Source organism: Centroberyx gerrardi, chromosome 3 (genome assembly GCF_048128805.1).
Source record: "Centroberyx gerrardi isolate f3 chromosome 3, fCenGer3.hap1.cur.20231027, whole genome shotgun sequence".
Classification (NCBI taxonomy): domain Eukaryota; kingdom Metazoa; phylum Chordata; class Actinopteri; order Beryciformes; family Berycidae; genus Centroberyx; species Centroberyx gerrardi.
Genome location: NC_135999.1, coordinates 16,042,561 through 16,070,504, shown reverse-complemented (window position 1 = coordinate 16,070,504; position 27,944 = coordinate 16,042,561). Strand labels below are relative to the sequence as shown.

Here is a 27,944-nt window from a genome sequence, read left to right as displayed (position 1 = left end):
TAACTTATCTTGCCTTATCTTGTAATTGTTGTCTGTTATTTATTCTTTTTTTTTTTAGCCTGGAAACAGGACACACCTGTAAAAGAGAGCTTGCTCTCAGTGTTTTCCCTGTTTAAATAAAGGTTGATGTTGATGAAAAGTGACATTCTGCATTTTATCAGATATCCAGTAAATGTAGTGATATCCATCCTTTATGTTTTCTTTTAAAAAGACCTGTCTGTTGGGCCTTTCTGAGAAAGAGAGGGGTTGACTTGCAAGTTCTGATCTTCTTTTCTGGCTAAACTCATGTTAGCTAAGGTTAAGCTATGTTGGATAATTATGGTAGTTCACTACTTATGTTAACATGTTAGTTATTGTTAGGGCTTGGTAAAATTCAACTTATTTAGCCCACTATCAAATTACTCGCAGGTAGAGAGAAAGCATAGCTATCAAAATAAACTGACATATGAAAATTATTTTAACATAGCAAAGCTTGCTTTTTATTTGCCTTTATCAAAGATTCTTTACTACTTTTACTTTACTTTTTCCTTAGTGTTCGAGGTTGCTTGGTAACAGGAAATACTACTGTTGAGGCAGAGCAGTTATTTTTTATTTGCAATGACAGAGGCAGCCTCTCCCACCTGCCTGGATGTAGCATCAGCTTGAGAAGCCTGTTATCTACTTACACCAGCATTTAAAGGGAGATCTAGTTTCTATTTTTTTGTATCCTACAGAGCTACAGGCTGTTTTGGGCATTCAGGGATTTTGTTCCCTGAGTGACAACTGGAACGCAGCTGCCTCCTCCAAGGCTGCCAGCAGTGGACCGCTCCACTCCTCACTTAGCCAACCACAAGAGGCCACAAGTCAACTTTAACAGTTGATATGAAGTTCTCAAAACAATGCAATTGTGGATGATCAATTAATTGATCAATTCAATCAACATAACTGACTAGGTTTTTGTCATCTATCAACATGGCCATATTGAGGCTGTCCCCTGTTAATCTTTATAGGTGGTCCTATTTATCTGATAGTCCACATACAGATGCCATCTTACAGTTTGAATAGAGGTCTTTATTGGAAGGACACCAAATTGTGAGAAGTTGATGAGATGAAGGTGGCAAGTCTCAGTGTCTTTTGTTTTGTCACTCACTGCCATTTGGCTCCTCCAACAACAGCGCTGTCCAACTGTCATCTGCAAAATGCTCCTTTATAAAGTTGACTTTATAAAGTTGACAAAACGTCACACCTTTATGTTTAGATATGAGAGAAAAGTGTATTCTTATTAAAATCACTCCAAGCCTACGTGCAAAACATTGCACACAGACAACGTCAAAGTGTAAATGAACACATACAGCACAGATGTAGGAGTGTTTGTGTGTGTGTGTGTGTGTGTGATTGTTTGTATGTTCTTAAAGAGGGCATTTATGCAGAGGGGAAAGTCGTGATGAGGTCATGTCCCTCTGGTGGTCTCATTCTCGCACGAGCGTGGGTCTCGCAGTACAGCTGCCCCTCCACAAAGAAGTAGCCCTTCTGTTTGAGGTTGACGTCACAGTCGGAGCACACAAAGCAACCAGGGTGACGATACTTATCCCGTGCTTTCACAACTGTCCCCCTGTAGCGTAAAAGACAGAGAGAGAGAGAGAGATGTCAAAAAATGACAAATAATTCTAGGTATTTAATTAGGTATTTAATAAGTTATAGGCGATAAATCTTTGCTTCTGGGTCACTGCAGGAGCAAAGAATAGTATATAGATATATTTAGATATATTATATATAGAGATTCTATCTATCTATCTATCTATCTATCTATCTATCTATCTATCTATCTATCTATCTATCTATCTATCCATCCATCCATCCAGCCATCGAGCCATCCATCCATCCATCTATCTATCTACAGTGCAAGACTATATACACTGAGGGATGAGGATAGTGGTTTGAATGTGAATGGGAGGTGATACTCCTACTAGTGATACAATACTCAGCTCATTACATCCTACTTGTACTTACACAATGCCATTCCCACACTTGTCACAGAGGGGCAGTTTCTGCAGGTTTCCTGCAGGCGGGGTTGGTTTGGTTGTCGGGGCTCTTACTGTCTTCGTCACAATGGGACGAGTGCCTGCCCACATAGGAAAGAGAGCACTCAACACACAACAACCATTGAGTCATAAATACATATGGAGCACACATAAAAAACTGTTGATTGCACAACAGCTTGGAAACAATATGAGGCAGGGCTACCTATAGCCTTGTGGCCCTTTACTGCTGCTTTATTTTGGGACTGTCCATCTGATCCATGATGTGCTTATCAACCCATTTCATAATTGTCAACCAATCTGTATCATAACACGTTTTTACTACTCTAACGATAAGATAGATAGGAAGCCGCTCGGTAAGGAAGTGCGGTAAACTCTCTGCCTTTGTCTCATGCCTGCTCTTTTCCCACTCATGCACCGTTTGCTATGAACTGCTCATGCAACAGTTAATAGATGATCAGATGAGCACTGTTATTCTGTAGCCCATATTGAACTGGATCCGTCAATATTGCAACGATATTAATACAACATATTGAACGATTCTCACCAAAAACAGTATCTCATGAAAAGAAAAATGCAGAAGCAATGATAAAATAGATTTTTAAGTATTTAGACAGCTTGGCTTGCCTCGCTCACTATCAACATAAGCCAAAATGTTTCAGACTTTCAGACGCTTCTCTGTACTATTTCAAGGCTTTCACTCCATCATTTCAAGGCTTTCACTCCATCATTTCACGCCGTTCACTCCTTAATGTGCCGTGCGTAAAATGTTTTTGTAGTGCTGAGGAAGTGCTTCATCAGGGAAAGAGGAAGAGCTCACCATCGCTGTTAACAAAGTCCTGCAGGGCTTTGAAGGAGCCAGACTGCCGGGGCTCCTGGGGCTCCTCTTGGTCTTTCTGTAGCATCCGGTACACATCAGACTCCTCAATGGAGGATAAGGTCCTGGGGCTGAACAGGACACACACACACAAACACAGATTAAAACACACACACATAGAGTATAGTGCCTGGTTATAGACACAAACACATGTGCACACACAACAGATATAGACAGATGTAAATAAAGTGCATCTGTATCTGTATCTGTATCTGTTACTTATAACCATGCCACAGCACTATTATGGTATAATAGGTTTTCACATAACTTATGACAAAAAATGCTTTATACTCTTTGGCAGAAATGATGCATGGCAGCTGGGACAGTCTTAACTGCCTTGTCCTGAACTTGTGGTTATTGTGGGCAAGATCAGGGGAGAACAACCAGCTGGAGATTAGACAGATACAAGAGGGGCAGGCAGCCTTAAAAGGAGAACAAGAGAGATGAGAAATGTGAGATGAGTAAGGAAATACAGAGTGGACCAGGACCACACAGAGAAGGAGAGAGGATGTTGATAAATGAATGGTTTTAGCTGTTACAACATGCAGATTGTACAACATGCCCTTTTCCATGCTTAGTATAATTGCCCTTTTTTTCAAGACTCATGGTTTGATTTATGCATCAATAACAAATATTAGTCTGCTGACAGTATTGACTGAGATTTTGGCTGCCCTACTTTCTAATGTACTGCTTGTACCTTGTACGCAGCAGTATGTAATGCAGTATGAGCTGACATGACCCAGGTTTGATGTGATTTATATCTCATTCAGAAACAGGTCCTGCTCAATCCATGGAAAGAATCATTCCTGTGTGCTTCGGTAATATACACTCAGCATGACACACCATATATCTGGTAGCCTAATGAAATCCACATGACTTCCTGGGAAGGCTGAATGCTATCATAGCAGATCTGGGGCTGCATAAAACAAAGCGGCTGACGCCTCCCAACAGCAACTGTGTGACTGGCAGGGAGAGCCAGTAGGTGACTGATGTGGAGAGCAGGTCGGCTGCAAAAATGCAAGAAACGAAACACGAGCTAAGCAGAAAAACAGCAGTAGCAGAAGAAAACATAGAGGAAAAAATGGAAAGGTTGACAGTGCCAATGCAGTAACAACACACTGCTATTAGCGAGATATAGAAGGCCAGACAGATGGGGCAGGGCTTTGAATGTGAATCTATCTATCTATCTATCTATCTATCTATCTATCTATCTATCTATCTACACTACCAGTCAAAAGTTTGGACACACATTTTTACTAGTAAAGACATCAAAACTATGAAATAACACAAATGGAATTATGCAGTGACCAAAAAAGTGTCAAACAAATCAAAACTATTTTATATTTTAGATTAGAAGTAGCCACCCTTTGCCTTGATGGAAAGGCAAAGGCTTTGGAAAGAAATTCATACATAGGCATCAACTTCACTATTAATATTTGTCTAAGAAACAAATTTCAAGCATTTAAGCATAAACCTTTAGCTCAAAATGACTTTAAGATAATGAAAAACATAGTATATTGAATCAGGTGTGTCCAAACTTTTGACTGGTAGTGTATGGAATGAACCTGACATGTCTGAGATGCAGTGTCACCTCTCAGGCTTGTCGTGGACGAGGCCGCGGATCTGGCCCTGCATGGCGTCCTGGATGTTGCCTGAGGAGTAGAGGCCTATGGGAGTGTTGTAGGCTGTACTGACCACCTGACGCTTGTCGTCGATGTTCGCCGCCGCAACGAATGGCTGAGCCTTCCGGTTGTGACCGGTGCCAATAGGTTTGTACTCCTGAATGGAAGCAGAGAGAAAGGAGGGAACAAGGGGGAGGAGTGAATTTAGACAATATTTTTTTTTTTAATCTTTAATCAGTATGGACCCATTTTACACACACACACACACACACACACACACACACACACACCTGCTGCTCTGCTTCCAGGTTGATTTTGAATGGGTGGGCTTTACCGTCTTCTGTAACTTGTGGTGTCCACAGTCTTGTTTCATTCCTGGGAACACATCATGGTTAGACGGTCAGCTCAACATGACCGCAAGTTGTGATTGTGTGTGTGTGTGTGTGTGTGTGTGTGTGTGTGTGTGTGTGCATTGTCTATAATCTACTGACATAAAACATTTAAACTCAGGTTAAAACCTATGCTTGGCATGCTAGCCTTTTCCTGCCATATCACAGGATACAAACAAAGACACCTTCGTATGTTGCGTGAGTAAGTATGTGAGCGTGTATGCTACTAGTTTTTGCATATAACCTTTCAACAGTGAGACAGAGCTGAGTGGTGGATTCTTTGATCTTGTTTTGGGCTTCACAGTGCATCATGTCTGCGGCTGGGACGCCCTCGATGGCCAGGATGACATCACCGGGGCACAGGTTGGCTATGGAGGCCTTACTGCCCGGAGTGATCTGAAAGGGAGCGCAAGGGATGAATAAGGAGGGGAGAGATAGGATAAGAAACAGGACTGCGGCAGTGGGTGTTCAAATGAGAGGATATACTGTATTTAAAGGTTGAAGATGTCAGTAGAAGAGTGTTACAGAAGGAAGAAGGGAGGGGGAGGACCAGAGAAGACAGTGTTTTTGCATTTTTGCTGTGTTTTTTTGTTTGTGTAGGTTTCCTGCAGGCGGGGTTGGTTTGGTTGTCGGGGCTCTTACTGTCTTCGTCACAATGGGACGAGTGCCTGCCCACATAGGAAAGAGAGCACTCAACACACAACAACCATTGAGTCATAAATACATATGGAGCATACATAAAACAGTTGATTGCATAACAGCTTGGAAACAATATGAGGCAGGGCTACCTATAGCCTTGTGGCCCTGTAATGCTTATCAATCCATTTCATAATTGTCAACCAATCTGTCATTTTTACTACTCTGACTATAATCAAAGAAACACAAGGAGATTTGTGTTTTCATAATTAAATATGACTTGAACTGGAGATTTTACCATGTGTACCTGTGTTGTAATAATACATGGTACAAGTGTTTGTCCACTATTTTAAAGTCAAAACTGCTCCACCAAATAAAAATCTGCTCAAAGATCGTAGGCCAATCACTTGAGAAACTCTATGAATCAGCCTACCATAATAACATATTAAGGCTGGCCAACAACATTGTCTCTGACCCCAACCACGTCCTGAACAGCGAATACAAACTGTTACCATCAAATCGGAGATATAGGGTTCCACGATTTAATAGGGTTAGACTGAAGCACTCTTTTGTACACCAGTCAATCCTAAAATTAAATATGGAGCTTAATCCCAGATCAAATGCACGTTGAAGGGCCTTGAATACTGTCTTTTGTGATTGTAATGATATGTTGAATGTATGTATCTTTGTGCCCTGTCTTAATTTTTGTCTTTTTTGTGATGTTGCAAATGGAGCTGCTGTGATGCAAGAAAAATGTCAGACTGGATCTGACAATAAAGTATTATCATCATCATCACCTTGCCTTTAATCATGCAATGCTGAACTGTTGCATACATTATTTAAATTTGAATGTTATGTAATCAGTATAGCTTTTTTTTTTTTTATCACAATATTATACCTTAAAATTCACTTAGCCTAAGTCTGTAGGAATGGGTGATCACACTGTCAGGGTTGTGCTACCTTTATGAATGTTGGTATGATTATGAATTGATGTACATTAGCAGAGCTCGTGGCAGATAAGGCTGTTGCCTATATTTGTTTTTGTTTTTCATATTAAAACTTGCCAGTAGAATAGGTCCTGAGAGCAGTGGTTTCTCATTTGTCTGACCACTGCTCAGAAAACAGAGGGATAGCATCCTCTTGTCTTCACCAAGGCATGCTACTCTCCCATCTATCACCCTGCATCTTTCTGTACAATCTCCTCTCTCTATCATGTGTTCTCTCTCTCCCTCTTTCTATCTCCCTATCCTTCCCTCCCTCCCCTTTTAATCTCCTTTACACAGTATAGTATGAATAATGTACAGATGGTGAAGCCTTGTGAAATTTTTTGGTCTGTTCTCAATCACTGGCACCTCATCTCCTGAGCCGACACTAGCCTGCAAGGCCCCTGTTCATTTTCCCCACTGGGATCACAAGTTTACATTACTTTTTTCATATACGAGGCAAGTATGTAGGCAGGGTGTTTGGGTATCACCTGCCCTAAATGCAGGTCCTGCAAAACACCAGCTCCAGACTCCACCGAAGAGGCCTAACTATTCAATAAACTCCCATCAGAGAAAAGGTTCAGGCCATTCAGGACCATAACTATTCGCCACATGAATAGGTTCTTCCCCCATGCTGTGGCCCTCAACAGCTGGCCATCAGGACCACAATAACACGCCTCCATGCCAACTCTCACTATCATATAATAAAAACATATAGCACTCCTCGCACCACATGCACACTGCAAAACACCGGCTGCTCTCTGTGATGCGGCGCGAGGGTTCCCGTTACAGAACTGCGTTGCCCTGGTTGGTATGCATGCGTGTAAACTGTTCGTCCCTTGTCATGGAGATAAAGTAAACATGTGCTGCTTCCCACCATGTGACAGCATCCAGATGGAATATGGATGCTGCCGGCTGGGAAGTGATCAAGTTTATAATAAGTGGTCCCAGATAACCATCAGGGTCATATAGGGTCAAATACCTCAGGAGGCAGCCTGTTTCCAACTTCAAACTCAGCCGAACATTCCCAATTAGACTACAGAGGGTCATGACCTAAGGCGAACCATATTGCATTACGGGACAGAGGAAACTTAGATACATTGTATCTCTCGCAAGGGAACGTTGCATTGAAGTTTGAATTAGGTCATCTGCCTATAAATAACGCTGGATGAGAGTGCTGAGGGGATGTATCATGCTGCCAAAGAAGGAGCAATAATTTACAGTCAGGCATTTGTTGAATTGCTCCTGTCTCACTGCATGTTTTACTACTCCTGTGTCTGTTACCTGTGTCTTCTGTACTGACCCTAGGGTCCCATCTTTGGCCTTGGCCTTGCACAACTACCTTTATTGAATCCTTGTGTTCTCACATGCTTCTGTTGTCATGTCAAAAATCTGTCTATGTTTGGGTAAACTACTGCAAACATTAGCCATAACACCCATGTTCCCCTTCCAAATGAGTACTTGAAGCAAGAAAAGAAATAAGGCGCTCAATTAAAGAGAGCAACGGAGGAAGGAAGGAAGGAAGGAAGGAAGGAAGGAAGGAAAGACGACAAGACAGAAAGTGAGATTATCTTGGAAGTAATGGGGGGAAAACAATCTGGCTGGTCTAAAATGTTTGCTGATCCCACCATGATCACTCCAGGCTCCTCTCTGCCGAAAAAAAAGATGATATTCACTAATGTTCAGTTTATCCCACCAGTAGGAAACAGTGCTGGAGCATAAGGAGGATGGAATCTCTGACCAAAAATGGCAGTGAAAGGGAGACACTGCATGCACTTACACTTGTGTGAAGGCTTTGGTTCCAGCGCAGCAACAGCAGGAGAGCAAGAGGAATGTGCTGGTGCCTACTAATTCCCCTCATTTGCGTATAGAACCAGACAATGTGTGTATTCCTGAGGTGTTATGTCAGATACATTGGACCTCCATCCTTTTTGCACTCCTTTCTTTAATGTAGCTCTCTGTTACACGTGCATTCTAACACATCGCTTCTGTGCGCGTATCGTTTACCCGCTCCCTGATTCCTCCCTCCCTCTTCCATTCCCCTCTTTCCTCGTCCATCCCAATCTTCTCTCATCACTGTACTCATATAGGCCAGTGAGTGTCCACTAACACAACAGGTGTGAGGTTATTGGACAGAGCCAGTGGTTTGGAGACCTAGCCACTTACACTTTTAGCCGGTCCTCCCTGATGCCATTCCTAAATATAGACACGCATAACCCCAACAGCACGGGATTACTGGACCGCCTCACATCTGATCAACACAAGCCAGCTGTAATACTGTGAAATTTGTGAAAGTATGCACATGAGAGTGAACGCCACCGTAACACAGATGTACACATGCATGGATGCTGGCAAACACACGCACATACGCAAACTTCAGTAAACTTTAGTAATTAAAATGTTAATTTTTCCCTTTGCCTCAAAAAACTATAGAAATTTAACAAATGAAGATTCATTCCAATTTATCAATCTGAATCTGCAACCACGATTAATCATTACTTCAAGTGAAATTGTGTGTACAGAAAAATCAAAATGCCCCTTTCTCTTTAAACATCTTTCTGTGTAATCCATCAATTAATGGTTTGTTTCCCCAAAATATAAGTAACTATAATACGTAATCTGGTTTTTGTTTTCTGTAATGGATTACAGTTACCAGTCTTTTGTAAGAAGATTACTTCCATTACATGCAATCTGTCACTTCCCAACCCTGGCTGCGCTCTTAATCTACCAACACAGCATGATGGTGTGTATTGACCTTAAGCTAAAGCAGAGAATCTCTTGGACAACTGCACCATTAGATCAGATAGTAACCATAACGGAGCTGTGCTCATCGTTTCCAAATCCATTTTTAACTGTGTTGACTCAGCTGCTGGCATGAATGTTCTGGGTGTGTGGAAGATTTTAAGAAGTTTGTGCAAGCGTATACAATTCAAACAGTCAAGGATGCAAAATGTCTGTTTCTCCACACAATGAGACACGTGTGTGTAATGGTGTGTGCGTGTTTGAACGTTTGTGTGTGTGTGTGTGTGTGTGTGTGTGTGTGTGTGTGTGTGTGTGTGCGCATGTCAGACTACAATGTAAGCTGCTATTTGTATCTAAGCCTCATGCATTTACTGTGGCACAGGTGCAAGCCCCACACCACCCTAACCCCAGGCATACTCTGTCCAGAATGAATCCTCCTGGATAACAAAGTGGAGCCCAAAGCAAACATTTACTCTTCTGGTCGGGACCTTCTGCCTTGGGATAAAAGCCACAGATTTACATTGATATTTTAGGCATTTAGCTTGATGCTCTCATCCCGAGTGACTTACAAGGAGCGCAATCATGGAGGAGAGAAGGGCTGGGAAAAGAAATGGAAATAAGAGCTAAGGAGGGAGGGAGAGAGGATTTGTTTTAAGCAAGCCTGCTCACATTTAGATTGATTTAGCAAACTGAATTCTTTACCACTGTTTAATAGAGGAGATACATAATAGAGGAAAGAATAATAGAGGAAATAAGACAAACATTTAAGAGGGGAGTGAGAAAGATGAAATGTTCTGTTTTGAGGACAGTTGAGGTACAGGAGGTTATATTTGTGTACAGACATCATACCACACACCTCACACACACACACACACTCACCCTGGAGATGGTCAGGGGCTGGTTGAAGTCCTTTCCTCCGGTCAGTCGAAACCCCCAGGGGGCCGGACCGTCCAAGACTACATTGAGTGGCATGTCCCCTACTCGTCTCCCTGCTGTCGCACCAGCACAGACAGCTGTGAAGTGGCGGAGGCTCGAGTGTGAGGGTGTCCCTGCACACTGTGGGGAGCACAGTTAAAGAGCAAGGGAATGACTAAGTTGTGGAGATTTTGAACCATCTGGGGAGGGGGGGGGGGGGGGTGAATGGGGGAGGAGAATTTGGAGACCCCACCCTGAGAGTGAAGTCATTGGTCAGATTTTGGGAACGGGCTTCTACCAGTACGTTCTCTCTCTCTCTCTCCAGCTTTTCACACTACTTCTGATGAGCAGATTTTCTTATTTCTTATATGCACTCTTCTGGCTTCTCTCTTCTGTGATTTTACAAATGTTTTGCCTCTTAGACCTACTGCTACCGAACACTTGTATGGCTTCAGCTGCTTTACTCTCATCCAGCTTTGTGTGAGGACCTATATGGACACTTCCAGACGGAGTGAGGATGAGAGCCAGCCCCCCTCACCTCTCCTCATCCCTGGGCAGCTCTGAGTCTGGCTGGCCTCCTCTTGCTCTGCTTGACGGGTCTTGCTGCTCCTGTCCTTATTTGGTCTGGAGGCGCAGCTCCACACTGAAGCCCTGGAGGTCCCCCAGGCACATTCCAGCCCCTATTGATCTGGATGGGACCCAGGGCTCTCGCTCCTCTCCTCTCTCTCCGTTCCCGTGATCTGAGCTTGAACCGTGTTGACAATCTCATTTTATTCTGGAATTGGATTTTTTTTCCCCCCCACACCTCCTCTTTCTCTGTGTTTACACCAGAAAATCGGGCCTGTGAGTTATTTTTCATCTCTCAACACACTTCCTCCCCTCTGTTTCTCAGACACAAACAGTTCATTTACTGCGCACTTTGTTTATAACCAGAGTTTAGTCTACGGTGTTTTCATTCCAGTTAGCTCGGGCTATTTTTCTTTCCTGGCTGCATCTCCTTCATGTCTAAATAATTCCTAAAATAATAAAAACACCAAATGTTATTTCTGTGTACTAGAACACTATGTAAACATGCAGTTAGTAAGGCATGTTAATAAATTTGAACTTCGACAGTTTTTCCCTCTCTATGGGTAGGCTACCTTATTGTTTCCATCATGTAAATGAAAGAAAGTTCCAGTATTGGTGACCAATGTTCTTTGTTTTACTCCATAAAAATCACTCACTCTTGAACACTGCAAAACCTGTTCCAAGGTAGTATTTTAAAGTGCACCCATTTCACGGTTTGTTTCTGCAGTTACCATGGTGCCTGGTTTGAGACAAATAAAGGAAGTTTATGATGAAGCACTCTGACTCCAAACTTTCTCTCTCTGCACTCCTACTCCTCTCTCTCTCTCTCTTTCTCTCTCTCTCTCTCTCTCTCTCACTCACACCTGCAAACATAAAAGCATGCATGCACACTTCACTGCCTTGTCTACAGTTTTTTTTCAGTTCATTTTTTCAGATCATTCCTGTTGACTTATGCAAGTAAAATGTACTTCACCCATGAACATCTATAGTATACAGGCATGTCAGATGAATGCAAATTTGCTAAATTAAGATGGATTAAGAGAAAATTTTACACATAGCATTTGTAAGTATTACAACATTTTTGTCAAACCTCAAAAACTGGATGATGTCATGAGTTCCTTTTCAACCCTAAAGCAAACTGTATGAATGTTTGATCTATTTTGGTGAAAGGAAAAATGAGGGGAAATATTTAATCTACCAGCTGGATTTTATTAGCAATACAGCCCCATAAAATCATCCAACAAAAGCTAAGATATTGTAGAAATGCTTAGGTCCAAGAGTGTGCGTTGAATTTGATTTGTACAATATGAATGAAATATAGGATTTTGCATTTGGATTCCTGTACATTTTCATGTATAAACATAATAGGAGCCAAATGATCCTTAAGAATTCCAGTGTCTTCGGTCCAAATCTGTTCCTAAAGTAGTATCAAAGGCATACCAGAACCTTATGTTTGAACACTGTGGAGTTTGTGATTATGTTCTGTGCACACTTTCAAACACTTTCCTGACATTTTGTAAGTTACGTTTGCATAAATTACATGTTTTTTTGCGTCATAGAAGAGGTTTATATATACATGGCTGTTAAATAAGTGAGTTGGATGTAAGGCTGCAGTCACCAACTCTACTCAGTCTAACTTAGCAAGTGACTGCTAAACACATCACTGTCAATGGAGTCACAAATAACCAGAAAAAGGCCTACATGCCTAGCTACAATAATAGCTTTCAAGAAGAAGAATTAGCACCACTGATGAAGAAAATGTGAACAAAGAAGGAGAGGAAACCAAATATGATGGGGGGTGAGAAAAAGCCGACTTTATAAAGCAGTGGATGTTGGCCATTTTACAGCTCTCATACAAAAGGCTTACAAAAACATCACAGACACACACAGTGCTCTCACACCAGTTGAAACTGTGAATGACAGGGGGTGATGTGAAGGAACCAATGAATGATAAAAACGAACAAAATATATATATTAAGGTGCTTTAACAATTGTTTTGTTGTCAGTGTCCATCCTATGTGAGACAAGTAAAAGGCCAAAAAAAAAAAAAAAAAAAAAAAACTTTCATAAATCATATTCACTGAACATGAAAAGCCAAGTTGGCAATTGCCAATAATTCCAAATATTATAACAACACATAACACAGTGACACTCTACCCACTCACTCTGGCAATAGGATTAATAGGATGCCACCACAATCTAGTGGAAAAACTGCAGTCACATAACTGTGTTTTGATAAAATGCTATTCATCCTGCATCTGACTTAAATAAATTCAGAATAAAATGATATGAAAACTGGCAATTAATTATAGCCCATTAACTACGGTGTTATTTGTCATATTCAGCATCTGGAAAAGGATACTTTACTTGACAATAAAACCATGCAGCTTCAAAAGTGGGTTCGCTGCTGTTGAAATGTGTTAAAAGTACACTTTACCGTAAGCCACTTCAATGAGAAAAAAGTATAGAGTGTTGTTCCTTCCATTCTAGAACTGTCTTATTACATAGTTTAATCAGCACTCATCCTCTAATAAATATAATACATAAAAAGTTGGTAACCTTTTTGCATACACTTTCAGACATGATCAATCATCATTATCAATACCCCCCCCCACCCCCCGCCCTCCAAGTCATAGCAACCTCTCTTCCGCTTTTAGTTGTAAAATCTGAAGTGAATTCTTTAAAATTTCATCAAAGTGCATCAATCCTAGTGTGAAGATGACAGAAAATACAAAGCAAAAAGTTATTATTATTATTATTATTATTATTTTCTAATCTTATACTCTAGATCGAATGGACTTGTTTGGACAGCAAGTACAACAGCGTCAATATTTTCCATTTCCTCATTTGTAATATTTGATAGAATTGCTTCATTGTAATTAATAATGTTGTGTAAGGACAAAAGATACCCCCAATTTATTATCAAGTCATCAATACCTTGGGTAACACACTGTATAGCATTGATACATGCACGTTCGTTTCCACATGTAACGGTTGTCTATAGTGAGTAACATCCTTTTACCTGCCATGCTGATGCAACATATTGGCCGCATGGCTGCAATGCCCATACTACAACACAGTTAGTATACTACATTAAACATGTCTGCATACATTACATGACCCATTGAAAGAATACTGTTTTGAGAATGCCTTTGGGGGATACTTGTAATTGAACACTGAAAGGAAATGTAACAAGTGTTCAGATTTGTGATCCTTGAAAAAGTAATGTTGTGGTTATTATCTTGAGTGTAAACTGAGAACTGACTGAAGCTACAGAATCAGCCTGTAGTCACGGCCTTAGAGTGGAAACCACAAAGAATCGGTTAAACAAAAAGTCAAAAAGCACCCCGGGGGGCGCACTGTTCACTTCACTATCACTGAGTGTCTGCCACGTTCATTCTGTATCCCTCCATCAGTGTCAAAGGTTAAAGGTCACTGACTGGAGTACAAAGCTTGGGTGCTCCATGGTAGAAAATAAAGGAAACGGAATTATATTATTGGAACAAGTCTTCCATAAAGATGGCTAGTTACAGCTAAATTGTTCTTTCTGTGTGAAGCTGACAAGCCACACACACACACACATATGTGCGGCAGGTCTTGGTTGACCCTTCTTGGGATGTGGTATCCTATGGGCGCTGTGCTGGGGCGATGAAAGTGTCAGAGAAAGGGGAGGGGCAGGGGCGCTGGGAGTCTGGAATCACCATTATAGCTGCTTCACGTAGTTTCCTGGGAAGGTTCCAAACAGCTTGCTCCGTCGAGACGTCCCTTCACAAACACAAAGCAATACAATGCAAAGCGTTAGTGCTGTTGTAATTAATGCATGTTTGTGACCTCTATGTATCAGCAATACAATAAGCCTGATTTCACCTTTACCGAGTGTGTTATCATTAACTATAAACTGAAACTAGAGTAATCCAAAGTTGCAGTAGCATTAAATGTCACTGACACTAGCACTATTCCACTTCATTAGAGTCTAGTTATCATCCAACCCAGGAAATTTCAGTCAAGATAAGATATTTGGAAACACTTTTAAAGGGCAAAGTTTTGTGAGCAAGGAAACACATGAGACATAAGAGGTTAAAATGTCAAATGGATTCTCAGAGCAATCAGGCTTACACTGGCCAGACTGCAGGCTGTGTTCAGCTGTGAGTGACAAAGTGGACTTCTTCAAGGACAGGCATGTTAAAAATATGTGGTGGGACCACAGCACCATCTAGTGGCCTAAAGATGTTGATGTTTTCTTTTGTTTCCCTAAGCAGTAACATAATGATTGCAATGTTTTGTTTTAAGAAGTGCAATACTGAAAAGATTTTCAGGGCTTTGACAAACAAGAAAACTCTTTCTGTTGCTGAGAAGAAGTCCAACATACCAACAAACCAGCCATCATCACACTTCTCCATCACATCAACGATGTCTCCCTCCTTCAGCTCCAGCTCGTCCTCGTTGCGTGGCAGGTAGTTATACAGGGCCTGGAACCTGTGGTGGAAAAACATGGATATCATGCTGCTGTACTATTTGAACAACAAGTAATTGTTGTTCTGATGATGATTACTGATGAATAATAACTCTCAGATAATACAGTCTAGCACAGAGAGGAAGCTTTTGTTATACAACAGAAGCAATTCAGTGGAAATTACAATGATACTCTTGATTGTCATGGTAATAGCAATGACTTACGGGTCTCCTCCACCGTGGAGCGCATCCTGAACAAATCGCTGAGAGAGAGAGAGAGAGAGAGAGAGAGAGAGAGAGAGAGAGAGAGAGAGAGAAAGAGAAAGAGAAAGAGAAAGAGAAAGAGAAACAGTAAATTCAAATGTGGTATTTGCAGAGTTTGGTTTAAGGTTTCAGCATTACATAAATCAGTGGCTTATACTGAAAGAAGACTGACAGCGGTATGAACAATTTCTTTGAAAACAAACCTGGACAGACAAAGAAAAATCAACCAACCAAACAATCAGGCCTAAAATCCATTCCTTTAGCAGAAATACTATAATCTCTCCATTCCCTATAAGGATAATCGCACTGTATCTAGGTAAAAAGCACACCAACATGCACTGTTATGGAATATGGGGTGACCCATCAAGGTTTGAGGTAGAAGTGTTAGTAAAGAACTCCATATCCCTTCCTGCACAGCTAGTAGGGTTAGAGCATGGGGTGACGGAGACATGCCCCCTACCCTTCGACCTCTAACGGGTGACAAAGAGGACCTCCTGGTCATGATGGGGCTACGGGGAGGTTTACCATCAACCACCAGATCCTGCTTTAAAGCTGGCTGAAAGAACCAGAAGCAACACACCTGTAAGCTTCAACAGTGACCGAGTCAGCCGCCTTCACTACAGGTTACACACCTACACACAAGCACATAGGCCAATGTCATGCTGCAAAACCTGATCTATCAATGTGTCAGTGAAACTCCACGTAAACTACAGTACACACATACTAGCACACGCTTTCCTATTTACAGGGAGTCACCATAGAGGGAGTCACTCAAATAACAAGCATGTTCTCTTCTCATCTATCTACACCATAGCTGCTTGTCAATAGATGTTAATGTACAAAGACACAAACTCATGTGTCAGTTCCACTAATGTCAATGGGTATAAAACAACAGTGTCAAAGCAGGGTCAAAGTTAGAGAAGGATATTATCAATCTGAGATGAGTTCCTATCATAATCCTCATCACGACTAACATCATCAGCATCAACACCACATCACCATCATGTCCACATTCCAGCAGCGGGTTTACCTTCACCTTGGTAGACCTAGGCTCTGGATGGGGTATAGGCGGAGGAGAGGATGGAGTGGCAAGGGGAGGAGGAGAGGGGGGCAGAGGAGGAGGAAAAGGGAGAGGTGGTGCTGAGTCGGGGCGGGATGGGACCGAGAGGGGAAGACAGGGGGAGCTTGGGGGAAGGGAAAAGGGGTAAGAGACAGAGGAGTGTTGCGAGCCGGGGTTTGGAGAGGAGCGATGGAGGGGAGGGGCTGGCGAAACAGGCGGAGAGGGGGAGACTCGAGGTAGCGGCGATATGGTGAGAAGAGGAGGGGGAGGGGGAGTAGGGGAGCGACGGGGAGAGGGGAGGTTGGTCGGATGATCGTGCTGCTGCGAGGGGGGGAAAGAAGAAGAGGAGGCAGGTGAGGAGGGGGGCGGAGGAGGTAGCGTGGAGCGTGGGGGGAGGCCAAGGTGAGCAAGCCGTTTCAGAGTGGATGGACAGACATCAGCCTATGGAGGCAATGACACACATCAATGCTAAAGCTGAATCACAACAATCGAAAACGCTTAGAAACTTAAGAATTCGGCTAGAATAAATAGCAGCTTTGCGAACTAGAGATACATTTTTTATAATGTGTTAGGAAAGTATGGCTGCATTTCAAAATCCAATTTAGTTCACACAGCATGCGCTACCTGTGGATTGAGCCTCTCATTAAAAATTCTAATGTTCTCCTCTTTGTCCTCCCTAGCTTCCTCCTCTTCCTCAATGAACAACTCAGGATATCCCGTCCCTGTGACTGACGGCAGCCTTTGAGACTCCGCTGGTTGCTTGTTCAGAGTTTTTGACAGCCCTTCCCAAGTGGCAGACAGCGGCTCCATCGTCACCGGCTTGTGAAACTCCAGCTCTAGCCGAACGCCGCTTGCCGATTCGCTGGCGGGCGCAAAAGCCGGGAGTTTCACTGCCGGTTGACGGGACTCCTTTGCTTCTAGCCTAAACCTGCTCTGGGGTTGACTGGTCAGTGTGGTAGGTGGGAGTTCTACTGCGGACAACCTCGAAGCTTCACCATCGTCTGTACTGGTGTGACCATCCAGGATCATAGACAACAGCTGGTCATAGGGATCTTGCACTTGCTGCTGAGCTTTAGGGGGTTTGCTGCTTTTGTTAACTCGCACAGCTGACTTGTGCCACTGTGGCACTTGTGTAGGCGACGCCACTGGTTCTGGCTCTATACAGAGGACACTCTCTGTCTCAGTCTGGTATAATGGTTCGGTCGTTTCAGTGATACTTAGTTCTGTGTCACAGTCGTATTGGAGTGAAGTGTCAGGCAGAAGAGAGGTGGATGAGGAAGGAGGGTCGGGAAGTGGAGATGTAGGTTGGGAGAAAGGCAGGGCCGTTGGGGTGCGGTCTAAACCTAGCATCCCTTCTTTAAACGAGGGGGTTGATTTTCTGGACAGAGTTCTGGGCGGCGGGGTGAAGCCTCTTTGTGGCGGCGCGGCCGGGGTCGCCCTAGGCTCCGGAGGCTTTAGGAAAGGCGTGAGGTCGGCGGGGAGCGGGGGAGGCGTGGGGGGGATAGGCGTGCCTGTGAGGGAGGGGCCGGCAGCGGAGGCTGATGGTTCCAGAGTGAGGGAGAGCCACTCACTGGTGACAGCTTGCAGGTGAAGCATTCTCGCAGTGGTGTCATGGGAGGGGAGGTGATCGGGGGAGGAGGGTGGAGGTGGATGGTAGAAAGGCTCCATGAAGGTAAAGTGAAAAAGAAGGAAGAGAGAGAAACTTACAAAACCGGAGTAGAGAGGTATGTGTTGTGTGTGTGTTGTGAACAGGACTTAACGTACAAAACCTCCTTAGTGTGAATGAGCCATTTGCTCTTACTATATTCACACATAACCAGCCTTTGTTTACATAATGATTTTTTTGCATTGGAGGCATTTTTTTCACCATGAAATTTAATGTTTGACCTTTTGATACATGTGCTGCAATATGTGACAGCTTAAATAAGTGTTTTATTCATGTTTTGAGGATGTAAAAGGTGCGGTGTTTGTAATGTTTGTAAACAATTTATGATGGGTTGAGAAATTTCCTGAAAAGCTTATTACCTCCGCCAAGGAGGTTATGTTTTCAGTGCCGTTTGTTTGTTTGTCTGTTAGCAGGATTACGGAAAAACTACTGGCCCGATTTTCATGAAACTTCGTGGAAGGGTGTAGCATGGGCCAAGGAAGAACCCATTAAATTTTGGAGCAGATCCGGATCTGACTCACGAACAAGCAATAATAGCACGAACCTTGGCGGAGGTCTGAGCTCTCCGAGTGCCCATCTAGTTTTCTAACTAAAATAAGTCCAACTCTTCAAGAACACACACAGAATACACCCAAAAATTGGATGGGCAAACAAATTGCTGATTGTCAGTCCCCTACCTTGGGTGTAGAGCTTGGTGTCCTGCTGCCAGGGTAACCATGGGGATCCGCGTGGTGGGCGGGGCTCTTGGACGGAGAGCGCTTGACAATGTCAACATAGGAAACAGGGAAGATGCCTTGTTTGGTGGTGTCTGGGATCTTCCCTTCATACCAGTTCTGGTCCACCTGCCTTATCAGGATTACTCTCTCACCCTGTGGATTAATACACCCACATACACACAATTACAAAAGTACACAGGTACACACACAAGTACACACAAAATATTTAACTGTGACACAGCATGGTAGTAATGAATAAAACCCCACAATACTACGTGTCACAGTCCTAAATGACACCAGACATATGCATTATAAACATGTTGTACGCAGCTGTTCACACACACAAACATTACACAGGCTACCTTTCTGAGAGACAGCTCCACGTTGGTATCGGCATTGAAGTTGTAGCGGGCCACTGCCTCTCCGATCTCTCTGACGTGTGCTGGCGGAGGAGGCCGGACCGGTTGCTGCTTCTCTGTGGATGGCATCTTCTGTGTATGTGGGAGTACATTAGTGTAAATGTATGTGTTTAAGAGAGGGAGAGAGAAGGGAATGAGAGAGACGTGGCTCAGATTCAAATACAGCACAGACGTACTTACACAAACACACACACACACACACAGTTTATACCAGATGCGTGCATACCTCTACATATGAGATGGGGAATATCCCCACCCGCCCGCGGTGCTCTCCCTCATACCAATTGTTGTCTATCTGCCGGATGATGTTCACCGCATCACCCTTCTTGAATGTCAGCTCCCTGCAACAGAGTCATGTGATCAGAGCATCTGTACTGTATTGTACTGTACCACCGCACAGGAGTGAGCAAGACGTGAGCTGGGCAGCAGCTCTACTCAATGACACAGCCACTTCAAACAGCAGAACTCATTTAATTCAAGCAACATCAGCAACGGCAGCCATTGAAGCATGATTCAGTATGCTGAAGCACAACAGAATTCAGCTTTATTCATGCACAAAGTAAATTTATTAAAGCCATCCAGGTGGTGGTAAAATATTATGACAAAGGAGTTTTCTCAGAATGCCAAAAATTATTATAGGAAAAAAAGTTTACACAGCAAAGAAATGGTTAAGAATCTGAAATCATTTCGATGATGCATTGGATGAAGAAGTATTCATACGCAGAATGACATTCATGCTTTAAAGCTTGGTTTCCTCGCGTACGGATACGCTCTGTGCATTTACTGAACTCACTTAGCTGTCTGTGCCTTAAAATCATAAATGGCTCTCGCAGGCTGTTTCTGATGGAGGAGAGAGAACAGAATAAGTTGTGTCATCTGTTTATGGGAGACCTAGGAGATGAGAGTGAGAGAAAGAAAGCCAGCAAGCATTATCAGGTATAACATAAAATACAGCTTCACAAGTTTTGTGAGAGGATATAAAGTGAGCTGAGGTAAAGTACTAGAGCTTGAGAAAAAACATATGTGAGCCTGTTGAGGTTCATTCTGGAATGATTTTAAATAACTACACATCACCACATCAATTATTAGTGTAACTTAACATGCTGAAACCTAAGGCAGTAATTCTGAATTGTGTCAAAGAAAGAAAAAAAAAAGTGGGTTAATTGCTTTACTGCTACACAACCACATACCCCATATTTATCCAGCTTATGCTACTGCTTTTTGAATTGCAGGCTAGTATTGAGTATACTGGCAGGCTACTATACAGTATAGCCGACCCATAATGCTTTAGTTCAGTGCTCTACCTCTCTGTCAGGAGTCGGTCTTCTGCTCTGGGGTGTGTGGCGTCCGTCCATGGTGGAATAACCCCTGGAGACATCCTGGTCTGTGATTGGCAGAGACAGGTGACAAAGGTCACACGAGTTACCATGGTGACCATGATCATGCCACATGCATGCACAATACAAGTGTGCTTCGGGAAAGAGTTGAATGGTATGGTGACGGCCATGCCAACAGGCGAATGAGGGACTGAACGCTTGGGGGGAAAAAAAACATAAATGTGTTTTATTTCCATTTCATAGGGAAAACATGAACTTTGGACTTTTCTCACAGTGTGACACAGGAGACACATGCAATTGTACAAATTGCTGAAACACAAAATGAAACAAGGGGAATGCATTCCAAAACTGATGTACCCTAAAACATTTATAAACATGACCATACATACAAATGGCTCAAAGGAAAGAAAATGATAGTGGGATAATATGATGACTGAGTGCAAAGCAGAACAATAATACATTCAAAACAATAATCAAATAAAAACAAACATAAAAAAAAGAGAATTCATAATAATGTATTCCAACCAGGGTAATAAAGACAAGTTTCCATGAATGTTATATAAACAGATGTTTGACAGTACTATTCATAACATCACACTAATGGATATCAGCTGATGGGGTGGTGAGCAGGCAATTTTGGAAGGATTGAATGGGGAGACGTTCACTGTGTGACGTCTGTGTGACGTCATGTGTGTGTGTGTGTGTGTGTGTGTAGAAAAACTATGTGTGAGTACGACTGGGTACATTAGAAAGTGTGTATGTGTATATTTGAGATGTGATTAGTGTGTTATCTCCACCTGAGTAACAGAGAGCGTTTCCATTGCCCTGCTCTTCTCCGTAATCGTTATTGTTTGAGGTGTCTGAATGGTGTCCGTAACAGGCACTGATTGGTGACTGTAGCCGTGGTGACGGAATCTGTGGTGTGGCGGGATCCCGTCTATATGAGGCATACCCCGTGGGGCTGCCATCTGGATATAAAGACGTAGAGGAGTGACCCCCCTGCCCGCACAGCCTCCTCCCCCGCAGAGAGGAGCTTCGTTCAGGCACATTTGGTAGCAGTTCTGCCAGTATTCTCCGCAGGATGCTATCATCGGGCACCCTGGTGCCTCTGTGGCCTCTCTCTGCTTGGATGTGCTCATATATGTCTCTCAAGGCTATGTCTAGCGCTTCGTAAATAGCCTCTTTGGACTTAGGTCTGCTACCTCGACCTCCACCGCCACTGGTCCTTCTGGAGGTAGGTGGTGAGCCCTTTTTCCTGCGGAAAGGCACTGGGCTGACCAGGAAGGCCAGCTTGGACATCGCTTGTTGGGACTGTGAGGTTTGGATTTGGGAGTGGCTGCTGCGGCTCTGCTGTTGAGGTCTCTGGTGCTCCTGGCGTGCCCGCTCCCTCTCATGGCGTAGCATGGTGGTGAAACGGGTATAGGAGGCCGGGCAGCGGCCTTTACAGGAGCTGATGAGGTGGCGGTGTTGGTAGCCCTGGCTCTGACCTAGGCTCTGGTGACCAGGGTGGTGGTGGTGGTGATGGTGGTGGTGATGACGGAGGTGGTGGTGGTGGAGGGTGGAGGAGCCATACAGGCTCTCAGAGGAGGTTAGTGAGCAGTGGTCAAAGTCACTCTCGCTACAAAAGGAGGAGCCTTCCACCTGGATGAAGTCACTGAGGTCTGACGCAGCAGCATCTTGTTCACTGTCAGAGTATTCTGGGTTGGCTCGCCGGCCTTGGGGAAGAGCATGAGGAGCAGCAAAGGACCGCCCATGGTGGGGCTCCGGCCCGACACGAGGCTGGCCCTCCGGGGGGCTACGCGGTCGATGCAAGTGATCCATGGTGTGCGGTACCGTTCCATTGTTTCCGTTGGTGTCCTCCTCTAGTAAAGACTCTATGGAGAAACGGCGTTTTGGAAAACTCGGTGTGCCACCACCGCCACTGCTGGCTCGAGATGATGAGCCACCTGGTGTGGTAGTGCCCGATGGCACCTCACTGTCACCCAGGTTGGGCATGGATTTGGACTTCTGAATGAGGCGCTCATATTCAGAGATGCGGGTTGGCACCACATCCCGTGGCACCTCCACGCCCCAAGAGGGTGCCCAAGGAGAGAGGCGATGCCGATGCAGGTGTGGCTGGCGCTCTAGCTCCAGGATGCGGGCACGGACCGAGCGGATGACTTCAGATGGGATGAGCTGGGCGCGGTCGATGTGGTGCATCTTACGGTAGAGCTGGAGAAAGCCTGGCGAATCGTGTGCCCGTCGCCGGTGGGGGCGAGGCAAGGAGCGCGTGGAGGAGGATCCAGTCTGACCTGAGGCATTCCCATCACACACCAGTGACCCAGCACTTTCTGAGCGGGTGGCATTGTGCCTGCTTGAGCCAGAATGGCCATCATTCAGGAGGTCGTCGCAGCTGCGTGACTTGAGCTTCCCGGGGGAGGGTGGCACCTCCTCTGCACTGCTCCATGTCTCAGCATCCTGCCGTTTTGTCTGCCAACTGTTCTTAAAACAGACAGACTGCTTGGAGGAGGAGCTGCCTTCTTGGCTGCCATCCTCATGACAATGGACAGGGTCAGAGGACACAGGGGATAGATAGGGGCGAAGATAAGGACCTGGAGAGGTCAAGCGGGGTGAGTACATGTTGCATGCGTCCCCACCTTTCAGATGTCCAACACAGAGCAGCGTGGTGAGAAAGAAGAGGGAGGAAAGCACGTTAAGCAATAATACCCAGCGAAAAGGTGGGGGAGTTGAGGAGAGGGAAAAGCAGTAAGAAAGATAATTTTAAATGAGTAAGCAGGAAGCACTGCATTGAATCATGCAATCAAAACAGATAACAACACTAAGTCATAGATGATGTGATCTTTTGTGTTCAAGATTTCCACCAACATCAATCAGGGAAAGACATAAACACACCAGACATTATAATACCAACACATGACTAAAACAAATCCTTGAAATGTACAACTCTTTGATCAAAATACTTTGCCTTCGATGCTACAAACAAATACTCTCAGTTGCAAATTTATTGCTCCTTGATCTGGAAGGGGCCCTTGGCATAGTGTGAGAGGAGGGGCGGTGTCACTGTGATGTATGTAAATACTGCTGGCCATGTGGTTGAGTTCAGTACACACGTATGACAGAGTGTGAGGGGGAGAGAGAGAGAGGGAGAAAGAGAGAGACAGAGACAGAAAGAGAGGGTGAGAGAAAAGGAGATGAAATTGCATTTGTGCATGTGTGTACCTTTGGCTCTGGAGGGTGAGGATGGTGAGGAGCGGATGACTGGTTTCTTTAGGGTGCCGGCTCTGTAGGGATCCAGCGGTTTAGGGGAGGTTGCAGCTCTGCTCTGGTCAGACTGAGCACTGGCCTGGGAACCTGATGGCTCAGACTTCCTTCTCTTCCTATAATCACTGGCAGCACTGTGACAAGGAGAAGAAGAAAGAAGCAGACAAGTTACCAGCTGCTGTACACTACGCACTTGTGCTATAGGTAAACTGCATTCACATTTAAAATGTCCAAAAACACCACTGTCTGCTTTCTATTCACAACAACTGCACTCAATGTCACTTACATGAATTACATAGCTTATTCATCACATCCCATTTCTCCCCTCCCCATTAACCGAGGAAAATGCAACTGAATAAGCGGGGCATTGGTGAAAGGGAATGGGAGGAGGGGAGGAAAGAGGGGGAGTGAGGGAAGGAGAGGAGGTGAAGGACAGAGAATCAATGGGTTTGCTGGGTTAATTTATTCAGGCTCTGAGGAGTAAGAGGGGGATGGAAAGCGCCCTCTCTCCAGTGACTAAAGCAAAAAGCACACTAACCCTTATAAAGCATCATAAATAGCTGACACAGAGGCTATCTGCAGCAGAGGGAGGGCGAGGAGGCGCAGAAGAGTTTTGGATGCCATGTTGCCTCACAACAAGGCCCGCTGCTGTTGAGAAAGAGGAGGGTGGGGGCAGAGGAGAATAAAAGAAGTAGGGCTTACCTCGCAGGCCTCTCGGGAGCCTTGTCAGCAGGAGCGATGTACAGCGATGTCTGAAAGAGGGCAGACAACAAAAGAGAAGAGTGAGCTCCGCATGAACAAAGACTGGAGGCAGAGCAGCTCACAATGCACAGCTCGCATGCGGTTGTTGCTGTGCCACACTCAAAACGCTCCCCCAGCGTAAGGTGTGACGGACGCGCGTTCCACATGGCACACCTGACCCGGGAGGAGGCCTACCGGTGCGCACGGTGAAGACGAACTTCTGCTCTGTCGTCTCAGGCGCTGCTGTGAAGGATGATGGCAAAAGTGGAATATCAAAGGATGTGAGAGCTGAGCTTTCAAGCTCAGAGGCCAAATGTTGCCCTGCAAAACCTGGCATGGATTAGCTGGAATGGGTCGAAGTGGTAACAACAAAGGAGTCGATATGCCTTATAACAGCAAGTCATAGCAAGGAAATGCTAAATATCTCAGTGCTAAGCTTCAAGATCTTACCTTGCGTCTCTTGCAAGATATGTAAGATTTTATGTGAATTATATTTTGAGGTAAAACTAAAAATCTAAATTTTCAAAGGAGAGAGATGTTAGCAGACGATAATTTGTATGTACATTTTTTCACACAGTTCACCAGCTGAAAGGGTGGTTAGAAATGATTCTGATCACATTTCAAGCAAATGGATGAATTTCATTTCACTACTATAACCAAGCAGCATCATCACAGTCAAATGATGGCTTGTGGTAGATGGCTGACATGGTGCTGAGGTGAGATAACATGACAAGGCCATGGCTGCTACACTGTACGTTATTCTCATTTAAAGTCATCATATTTTCCATTTCATAATTTATTGGATTCATATGATTACAGTTAGGAATTTGAGATTAACAGTGCTACTGGAATACTCGTGAATATGAGATTACCTCAATGTGCTGGCGAGCGGAGATGTCTGGATTATAATCCAGCCGTTTTTTAGGAGGCTTGAGCCCCAAGCAGCAGCAGTGAGCAGGAGGAGGAGGAGAGGAGGAGGAATAGGAGGAAGGTGAAGATGAGGTGGAGGAGGAGAAGCAGTGGTGACGTCATGGGGAGAAACCAAAAACAAGAAACATGTGGAGAGAGTGACACCAGTTAGAGAAACTGAGTAACTGAGATGGACTAGTTCACAAACGTCGCACATGTACTTTGCATGTACACATGTGCACAGACTCTACACACACTAACACGCTATTCCTGACAAACACGCAATATACACACACACACACATGCACAGACATACACACAACACACACACCCGCACACACCATAAGCATCTACACAAATTCTAATGTAATCTATTAATGTTTTGTCCAGCTATTCCTACGTTGATCTTAAAACAGCTTTAATGTTCTAGCAAAATGTATCTACTATTAAACAATTTCTATGCTAAAATTACTGTTCCATGAGTCACACCACCCCAACATTTGTACCGTATACACGCACATGTGCGCACACACATTTGCGCACACACACACACAAATGTGTGCCTGCATACAGTATATACACACACACACACACATACAAGCATGCAGTGTGAGAGCAAGCTGTAAGCAGAAAGCAGAGTGAAGCACAAGCTACAGTGTTGGGTTTAGTTGAAAGTGCACTGAAGCTGTGCTCCTGGTTTACTAGTGCAGATAAACTACAGTTCATTCAGTTGGGAAAACATTCTTGTGACTTGTCACCTCAATAAACGCTCAAACACTGAACATACTGTGAGATTCTGTACTGGCTGGACCAGTCAGTGCATGTGGGGAAATCATCTACAGTCTAAGGGCTTATTCAGTGAGGTGCAACATTCAGAATATTGCAGGTAGAAATGTGACCCCACATTCTAACATGACTCTGGAAAACAGAAAGTCATGCCAGCTCCACATGTGACATTTCCACCTGAATATTCTGAATAAGCCCTGCAGGTCATCACCTGATGTCATGCTCTGGCCTGGACAGAGGCATGGCCTCAAGACACTTGGTAAATCAATCAGGTCGGGGTAATTTGATCCAAGATCTGTGGCTAGAGGCAATCCCTGCCCTGAGCCACTGACATACTGTAGCCGCCTACACCCAGCAGAGGGCACTAAAACCTTTAGCTCGCTCCAGCGCTTAAAGGGGAATGCCACCCATTTTAAGAATTCACGTGTTATTTCTGCCCCAGGACAGTTAAGTCAATACCTGTGAACATGCACCACTCTTACTTAAAGCTAGAAAGTGGAGAACTAACCCGTGAATTTGAAAGGGTTCTCTCTGATTTCTAGCTTGGTGCAACTGACTCAACTGTCCTGGGGCACAAAAATAACATATGTGAATTCTTACAATGTGTGGTGTTCCCCTTTAAGCAAAGCATTCCCCGATACCAAAAGGGCCAAAAGTGAGCATAAACAAAAATACAAGCAGAAATGAATACATGACTAAATAAATAACACAATAAATAAATACATGACTAAATAAATGACTAAATAAATAAATAAATTGATTAATTAATACACAAATTAGCCTGTGCAAGAGGTGTTGGGGAAACTGCACAGATTCAGAATGTTATGAAGAACAAAAGGAGAATGTTTATCTAATCATTACAAAACTCATCATCTATTACATATTTATCAGTGGGTGTTCTGTGCAGTTCCACCAGCAGTAGGTGCACACTGCCTTTTGACATATTTTCCAAACATCTTCATCTCATAGTGGAGAAACAAGCTGATTTTAGGAGAATAATGAAAGCAATAATGAACCAACTGAAATAAAGTGTCCCAGGTTTGTTTTCTTTTCAGCAGTTTATGAACATTCAGTGCCTGCTAGCCACTAGACCAAACAACCCAGCGACGCAGAGACATAACACAACCTGTCACAAGGGTGGGGGGTTCACAGCACCCAACTGTACCACATGCCCAAACAGCTAGCCCCACCCTGTCTATTGGTGCAGACACAAAAACTCATGGGTGGGGTGGAGAAAAGGGGGTGTATGCCTATGGCAGGGTTGTGTTTGAGGGAGTAGCTAGGCCCTAAACTTACCGGCCGCCCAAACTCCAGCTCGGAAAAGAACTTATACCAAGGCTCGCTCTCTAAATCTATGTCATCATAGGTCTGGGAGAGCATGACAGCGACAGAGAGAGGGAGTAGAGAACAGACAGAAGACAGGGAGTGGAGAGAGAAGTCACACACAAAGAGAGAGATGGACCTCATGGTTAGGATTGGGCAAAAGATGCACAGGGAGATGGACAAAGAATGAACCAGAATGGAAAGTTTTACACTGGATCATGGGGACAAAAGCAGTAATGCAAAAAACATTTACTATTAACA

At 44.0% G+C, this 27,944-nt stretch overlaps 3 protein-coding genes across 3 annotated transcripts in view; all 3 read right to left on the bottom strand.

Moving 5' to 3' along the window:
* Positions 1-571: 571 nt before the first annotated feature.
* Positions 572-10,328, bottom strand: LOC139923656 (PDZ and LIM domain protein 3-like). Its single transcript, XM_071914465.2, has 7 exons — positions 10,147-10,328; positions 5,151-5,302; positions 4,808-4,892; positions 4,487-4,674; positions 2,839-2,966; positions 1,990-2,101; positions 572-1,591 (listed from the first exon to the last, which is right to left on the bottom strand). The coding sequence occupies exons 1-7, from the start codon at positions 10,237-10,239 to the stop codon at positions 1,402-1,404; spliced, it is 948 nt and encodes a 315-aa protein (XP_071770566.1). The 5' UTR covers positions 10,240-10,328; the 3' UTR covers positions 572-1,401.
* Positions 10,329-13,501: 3,173 nt separating this feature from the next.
* The window catches only part of sorbs2a (sorbin and SH3 domain containing 2a), a 29,368-nt gene continuing 14,925 nt past the window's right edge, over positions 13,502-27,944 (bottom strand). Inside the window, exons 13-23 of the mRNA XM_078289848.1 lie at positions 24,627-24,676; positions 23,883-24,058; positions 21,461-23,254; positions 20,631-20,710; positions 20,120-20,166; positions 19,553-19,667; positions 19,270-19,398; positions 18,869-19,060; positions 15,427-15,464; positions 15,119-15,225; positions 13,502-14,514 (exon numbers count right to left, since the gene is read on the bottom strand). Coding sequence (XP_078145974.1) covers positions 14,453-14,514; positions 15,119-15,225; positions 15,427-15,464; positions 18,869-19,060; positions 19,270-19,398; positions 19,553-19,667; positions 20,120-20,166; positions 20,631-20,710; positions 21,461-23,254; positions 23,883-24,058; positions 24,627-24,676 — 2,790 coding nt within the window. The 3' untranslated portion in view covers positions 13,502-14,452. The remainder of the gene's footprint in view (positions 14,515-15,118; positions 15,226-15,426; positions 15,465-18,868; positions 19,061-19,269; positions 19,399-19,552; positions 19,668-20,119; positions 20,167-20,630; positions 20,711-21,460; positions 23,255-23,882; positions 24,059-24,626; positions 24,677-27,944) is intronic.
* On the bottom strand, positions 17,132-18,193 carry LOC139923649 (uncharacterized). The gene is made up of 2 exons (XM_071914450.2): positions 17,505-18,193; positions 17,132-17,468 (listed from the first exon to the last, which is right to left on the bottom strand). The coding sequence occupies exons 1-2, from the start codon at positions 18,191-18,193 to the stop codon at positions 17,132-17,134; spliced, it is 1,026 nt and encodes a 341-aa protein (XP_071770551.1).

What these genes read in the sequence shown, in the direction of transcription:
- LOC139923656 (XM_071914465.2), bottom strand. Translation starts at nt 10,239, where the DNA reads ATGCCACTCAATGTAGTCTTGGACGGTCCGGCCCCCTGGGGGTTTCGA. An exon ending in ACCTGGAAGCAGAGCAGCAG is followed by an intron (nt 4,675 to 4,807) that starts GTGTGTGTGTGT and finishes GCTTCCATTCAG; the next exon opens with GAGTACAAACCTATTGGCAC. An exon ending in AAGTGTGGGAATGGCATTGT is followed by an intron (nt 1,592 to 1,989) that starts GTAAGTACAAGT and finishes TTTACGCTACAG; the next exon opens with GGGGACAGTTGTGAAAGCAC.
- LOC139923649 (XM_071914450.2), bottom strand. Translation starts at nt 18,193, where the DNA reads ATGGAGCCTTTCTACCATCCACCTCCACCCTCCTCCCCCGATCACCTC. An exon ending in GATGGTGAAGCTTCGAGGTT is followed by an intron (nt 17,469 to 17,504) that starts GTCCGCAGTAGA and finishes CACACTGACCAG; the next exon opens with TCAACCCCAGAGCAGGTTTA.